Consider the following 6878-nt stretch of genomic DNA (forward strand, 5'->3'; position numbering starts at 1 on the left):
AATCAAGCTGCTAGAGTGCTCAAACCTAACTGGGAAGGTCCGTACCAAATTGAAGAAGTCCTTCAACCGGGCACATACAAACTTGCTCGCTTAAACGGAGATCTCATTCCTTGCTATTGGAATGGAGAACACCTACGCAAGTACTATCAATAAACAGTTATTCTTAAAGAGTTGGCTGGTATTAATTTTACTTTTTACAAGTTTATGAACAAGGGTTAGTCAATCATGTGACTGATCGCTTATAAGTGTAAGATCATATTTTGATCACTCGTACAGACATGATTGTCCATCTATTACGAGAAACAAAAGGGATTGTGCGCAGCCATTCAATCTTGCCAATTATTATATTTACTACAAGTATTTGCTCATTACATGTGTTGTTTTGCTATATTATCTTTGTCATATATCTTTATTACGAGCAGTAATGTTCGAACAGGCCTTGGTCAAGGCAAGTGACCGAGGACCTAAATCTCCTCAATCACTTGGGGGGCAGATAAGGAATTTAGTAAGCAAAGTATATCGATAAGTATATGTAAACACATGAGCAAAATAAGTGAAAGCATGCTACGGTACTTAAGGTATTTTTCAAAATTTTGTTTAATTTTTTTTTAAATCAAATCAAAGTGTTATGCTAAGTTCGGTCATGTGAACATGTGTTATAATAAAGTGAAAGTATTATAATATCAAAAGAGAAATCCTTTACACCGCGAGCAGTTACTGCTCGGATGTAATTGTCTGTTAAAAGGAAAAGCTACCCATGCAGCAATAAAAAAAAAATTTCTCGACACTACAAACCAAGGTCCGGGTGTCCTAAATTACAAAGTTAAATAAAAACTGATAAAATTATGAAGCGGCCGGAGGATCCTGAGGAGTTCGCTGGTCGACGGAGACCCCAACTTTTTCATCTACGCCATCAATGCCCGTAGCCAGAGAGATTTCGGGGGAGGCTGGAACCTTTGCTCTTTCCTCCTCCTCAAGGCGAGCAAGGCACCTATTTATTTCCGATTGCCTCAAACGCTCTCAAAGATAGCTAAAGTACGCTTCACGGTTGTGCTTCTAGAATGAATAGAAGCACTTGAAAGTGGCTCCTTTGTACCTCTCCAGGTTACTGGCATTTGTCTCCTCGAGCTCTTTGACGCGTTCCTCCAGCTCCTCGATCTCCTTTCTACTAATGGCCAGGTCATCTTGAAGTTTAGAGGCCTCCTTAAAGTTAAACAAAGAAGCCTCCTTATACTTCTCTTTGGTTTCGGTGACCCTAGTCAAAGCAACTTGGTGTTGTTTCAGCTCCTCGGCCAGAGTGGTTTTTTCCTCGAGCAGGACAACATTTTTCTTCTCGGCTGCCTCGAGCTGCTCGAAGTATTTCACCTTGGCTGCCTTGAGTTGCTCATTATATTTTTCCTCAGCCACCCTGAGCTCCTCAGCGCGTCTTTCCTTGAACACCTTAAGCTGTTCGCCAAGTTTCTTCTCATATTGAGCAGTCTGGGCTCCCAAGCGGCGCAAGCTAGCGCTCATGGTTAGAACTCCTTGCGACCAAAGAAAAGATAAAGCTGTTAATGAAAATAAAGTGACAAGGTAAACAAGTAAAGCTCATCAGAAAATGACAACTTGTGCTGAGCACTTCATTCAGCGCAGGGCTGATGATCTGCTCGACCTCCATGGAGTCGGTACCAAGGATGGCTTCTTAGCTTCGTCGGTGCCTTGATAGTCTAGTCAACCTATCTTTGGCCGAACTAAGTACAATGTTAGTGAAAACTTCTCCTGACTGATCAGGAGGTGTCTGGTCGGCAGGAGCAGGAGGAGGCGTGTTGACAGGTACTGGTGGAGTCGTCTGGTCGGCAGGAGCAGGAGGAGGTGTGTTGACAGGTGCTGGTGGAGTCGTCTGGTCGATAGGAGATGGAGGAGGTATTGTCTCCTTGGAAGAAACCGGTATGAGAGGGTCTGTAGTTCGAGCCTTTTTTGGTGGAGGGTTGCTGTTACTCTCTCCACGATGCTGCCTGCTCCCATTTTTCTTGCTCGAGGGAGCAACGGGTTTGGGTTCAGCTGGCATGACTGCAAATTAGGAGGGAACAGTCAGGAAATATATATAAAGAAACCTACTAAGTCAAGAAAATAAGTTCAAAGAAAGTACAAGTAAATACCCGAGCTACAACTACTGGTCGCTACACTATTTACTATACTATTGCTACACTCACACTCTGCCTTGAAGAAGTCTGAATTTAAATTAGGAGTGTATTTAAAGTTGTCATCCCCATCAAATAAATGACAGGGAATAGGCAAACTTTCTAAGAGTGAGATGTCAGTATCGTTCTCATCTGAAGATTCAAGGATAGGCTCGGGGTGTTCAGAAAACTTCCGTTTGCCCTTTCCTAGTGGAGCAGGGGCAGCAGCTGCTCGTGGGATGCTGGAGGATTCCCTAATGGTCACTCCCATTGTCCTCCTCCTCAGGGGTTGTGACACATCGTGGTGCTGTTCGAGAACTTCTCCACCGGTAGCACTTCCCGCGGTTGACTCCCTCACATCCTGGTGAGGTGCTAAAAGGCCGACCAGCCTTAAATTGGTCTCTGTGACTAGCTCTTTGACGCTTTTTTCTATATTGGTCATACTGGCCAAGGATGCTGCTCGTATCTCCATCTTTGGAGTAGGAGCTGGTCGGTGCCATGGACCTGAACAGTACCAAGGTTCTAAGGAGTGTGCAGATTAGTTAAAGGAAATGGATGACTAGTGAACAAATAACTTACCTCCTTCAATGAAGGCTAGATTGTTGGCGACTAGATCCGTTGTTAAAAAGTACTCCTGGAAGTACTTTCCCACATTGGACTTGTGGGTAATATCACTTAGGAAAGTGCGAGCAAATTCCTAGTGATAGAAGTGAAAGAACCCCGTGTTGTTTTGGTTGGGGTTGGACTTGAGATCAAACAGATAATTGATCTCGTGTGGCGTCAAAATGGGCCACTTCTTATGGTTGTAAAGAATATAGAGAGCAGAAAGCACTCTATATCCGTTTGGGGTGATTTGAAAGGGAGTGACCTCAATATAGTTGGCCACCCCTTGAAAAAATGGATGAAGAGGCAAGGTTGCCCCTGTCTCAATATGATATCTCGACCAGGCGCTGAAGGCGCCCCCAGGCAGGTTTGCCCGCTGATCGTTGGATGGTTTGATTAGGGTTACCCCAGGAAGTCTGTACTTCTTGAGGTAGTTCCCTACCATCCTAGCTGTAATATTGCTAGGAAGTGCAACGTACCATTCGAACTCTAGTCGAAGGACATCTTGAAGGTGGGATTTTGTTTGGATTTCTGGCTGAGGTGTATTCATAGGTTGAGGGCTGGTCAAAGAAATTTCAGCCCGAGGAGCAGGCTGTTTGGCAGGAGGAGTGTCTTTCTTTCTTTTTTGAGCAGTGGATTTTATTCGACCCATGTTTTTTGGACTAGTCGAAGGGTTATTTGAAGGGTTATGAGAAAAATGAATTTCCGGGATTAGCAGCAAAGGCTGTTCCTGATCTTCGAGCAACTGCGCGAGCAAGTCGTCGTCGATCGGCCTCTCACCTCCCCACGGGTCGTGCATGAAAATCTACGAACAGAGAAGGGGAGATGAGAATCTACGGCCAAAAGACCAAAAATTTGAAAAAAGTTGGAATAACGTTGCTCGTGTATAAAAGTTAAGCTTTTATACGACCAACAACATTCCAACAAAAACACTAAATTCTTTGTGAACAGTTTGGAAAACAGAATATAAAGCAGAAGTGAAAAGTTTTTCAGGAGAAAATTTTCGACTTTCCAAAAGGGTGGGAAAAACCCATATTTTTCTACATGCTTAAAAATCAAATTTTTACTTCGATTTTACGCCCTAAATCAATAATCCTAACTCGTAAGCTAATGAATAAGGTTCAAGTAGTGTTTTCTCCTTATCATATCATGCCCATACCAAAGTACCCGTTTACCCCAAATTGGTTTCTCAAGAACATTCAAGAACTTACAGTTTAAAACAAACTAGAAATCAAACATTGCATGGCATCTCAACGTCAGAGAAGTTCGAGAAACTTACTTGAATAAAGATTGGAGCAAATTTCCGAGACACTAGGTGGCTGGGCAGAAATTTCGTAACTCGTCAAGATAGTCTGAGTTTCTGGGTTCTTTTGTTATCGCTCTGTTCTTCAGTGTTCTTGAGGAGAAAGTGAAAAGTAAAAAGTAAAAAAATGATTTGAGGGGTTATTTATATTAGTCGAAGGGCAGTTACTAGGGTAATGATGAGGGGTTATTTCTCGAGGCATGGAAAAGCGTGATAACCGTCAAACCACTTTTTGGGAAACTGCAACGATATGATTGGTTGCCTTTTCGAGAAGGCATGGACGGTTCTGACAGATCAGACAGGGTATGCGAAAGGTCTGTCGTTTAAGTTTACTTTATGCTGGTCGCAATAAAATAAACTTGGGGGTAAATGTTTACCAAAAAAGGCCCTTGGTGATGTGATAGGGTTGGTTCACATGTGGCAGGCACATGATGGCTTTTAGTGAGTATATCCTGCTCGGTCATCGACCAGAAAGTATTTGGTTTGTCAAGCATCAGACTTACGGGCGACTAGCCTGGTCGCATGCATATATTTATTTACTTCCTTTATTTGTGCAAATATGTAATTATACATTAATTATAATTTCTTTTATTACCAAGATACGCAAGTATTAATTGTAATTAAGGCCCTTTGGCCCATGTAACCTTCCTAAGCCTATAAATAAGAATCAAAGGGCTCAAGGAAAGGTCTCTGAGGACTTTTGATCAGGAAATTCAGAGAGAGAAAAAATATAGTGTGATTATTCGCCGAAGTTGTAATTCTCCCAAGGCTTGTGAAACTCGTGAACCCTAGTTCATTGATCACGGTGTTGGGATTCAACATCAATAAGAACACTAAGTGGACGTAGTTCATTACCATCCAATTTGGGTCGAACCACTATAAATCGTTTGTGTCATTTATTTTTCCATTTGATTTTCTTCTTATTTTCATCTCATTCTATATCATTTTTTTGACTCCGTGTCGTTGACTAATTTGAGGGTCAACAAATACAAACATTTATAAAATCCTGAATATATGGATATGTACAATTATAGTGACTAGGTCCCAGTGGATTATAGTATTAATTATATGTTCAAAAGAGCGAGTCATAAGATTAGATCAGTGCATTGGATTTTCACTAATTAGGCAATCTACAATATGATCTACTTACACATTCGGGGTGTGATATCTTGTCCAAGGCATCGACCAAGTAGATAAGATCAGATGTATTTAGTTACATCGGACTAGGACCGATATTGATTATTGATTGATAAATAAGTATCGTTGTTATCAAATCTAATCAATGTTACAACATTGACCATATGTTAAGTCGATCTTAATTCTAAGTGATAATATTCTGCCAATTATATTATTTAAATCTTTTGACTTGTACGTTACCAGCTTACCCTACGATCTAGCCCATACTTACATCTTGGAGATTTAGTAGTGTAATTGAGTGGGAGTATTATTCATAGATATGGAATCTATAACTTCTGTATGAGAAGTGAAAATATGATTTCCTTAATTGCTTTGTTCAAAAGGTTAAATGATTGAGATCTCATTTCTGTGATTAAGTACACAGAAATATCATTTTTAAGGAACTTAGTGAGAGTTAAGGATAAAATACTAATGAGGGGTAAAATAGTAATTTGCACTCCTCTCGTTAGTAAGTCATCGATAGATGATTGACTGACTGTAATGGTTATAACAATGGATAATGTACTTATGGTTTTGAAAATACGTTCTATGAATTCAAGAGTTCAATTCCAAGTCTATAGTGGAGTCACGAGGAATTAATAAGGTAGTGAAATTATATATTCGTAAATAAATTCACAGTAACTTGTTGGAGCTTGATTTCATGGATCCATGGTCCCCGTATCACCTTTTAGTAAATCATCTAGAATGTCTCAATTAATTGATTTAATTATCAATTAGGATTTTTAAAGTTGACTAGGTCAATTTTAGAAAATTTACAGATATGAGATTTAGAGAATAAAAGAGAATCTTTGGGTAAATTTATTAATATTGATAAATTGGTGTCAATATAAATAAATAATGTTAAATCAAATTTCAAATTATAATTAGTTAATTTGAATAAGGATTTAATTAATTAATTAAAAATAAATAAATAAAATGTTTTGAATTTAGACCCAATTGAGATTTAAATTCAAAACAAAGAGATTGGGCCCAAGTCCATTTATGGCAGCCAAAGACTTTTATTTTTGTTTATTATTTTTAATTAATTTAAATTTAAATAAAGCCTATTAAGTTGCCTATATAAGGAATATGATATCTAGGGTTTAGATAAGGAAGTGAGTTTCATTTTGATTGGTAAGTGAAAACCAAGACAATCTATCCTTTCTTGGCCACTCTCTCTTCTTCATCTCTTCAAGATATCTATCTCATGTGTTGAGAACCAGCCCACACTAGTTCTAGGTTGATCAAAGGCTTGGTGAGGAAGAATGTGTTGCTAATCTTGTTCAATCTCTTGATAATACTCTACTACAGAAAGGAATCAAGGGTTAGAGAGATTGAATGATGGAGTTGTTCCAGTTCCGCTGTGTAATGTAAGTTTTTACTTTCTTTGTATTTGTATCGATTTCATAGGAGCATGTTCTAGGAATTTTCATGTTTGTTTGATAATATGTAAATTGCATGAAAATAAATAAAGATCCTGCAATATGCATTTCCTTCATGGTTGTGTATGAGTGATACCAAAATCCTTGAGTAAAGCAAGTAACCAAGTTACCTCAGATGTAGCATCGCAATATTCAGCCTCTGTAGAGGATTTTGAAACCGTTGGTTGTTGTTTTTATTTCCATAAAATGAGGATG

General features: G+C 39.1%; 1 protein-coding gene across 1 annotated transcript; it reads right to left on the bottom strand.

The window, feature by feature from the left end:
• Window positions 1–1514: 1514 nt before the first annotated feature.
• Window positions 1515–2430, bottom strand: LOC133825684 (pollen-specific leucine-rich repeat extensin-like protein 3). Its single transcript, XM_062258595.1, has 3 exons — window positions 2280–2430; window positions 1739–2049; window positions 1515–1547 (listed from the first exon to the last, which is right to left on the bottom strand). The coding sequence occupies exons 1-3, from the start codon at window positions 2428–2430 to the stop codon at window positions 1515–1517; spliced, it is 495 nt and encodes a 164-aa protein (XP_062114579.1).
• Between the last annotated feature and the right edge of the window lie 4448 nt (window positions 2431–6878).

Source organism: Humulus lupulus, chromosome 3 (assembly GCF_963169125.1).
Source record: "Humulus lupulus chromosome 3, drHumLupu1.1, whole genome shotgun sequence".
Classification (NCBI taxonomy): domain Eukaryota; kingdom Viridiplantae; phylum Streptophyta; class Magnoliopsida; order Rosales; family Cannabaceae; genus Humulus; species Humulus lupulus.

Bases quoted from the DNA above. Each gene is read 5' to 3' on its own strand.
- LOC133825684 (XM_062258595.1), bottom strand. From the start codon at position 2,430: ATGGGAGTGACCATTAGGGAATCCTCCAGCATCCCACGAGCAGCTGCT. The intron at 2,050-2,279 runs GTTTGCCTATTC...CCTAATTTGCAG, and splicing joins TGACATCTCACTCTTAGAAA to TCATGCCAGCTGAACCCAAA. The intron at 1,548-1,738 runs GTACTTAGTTCG...TTTCATTAACAG, and splicing joins GAGAAGTTTTCACTAACATT to CTTTATCTTTTCTTTGGTCG.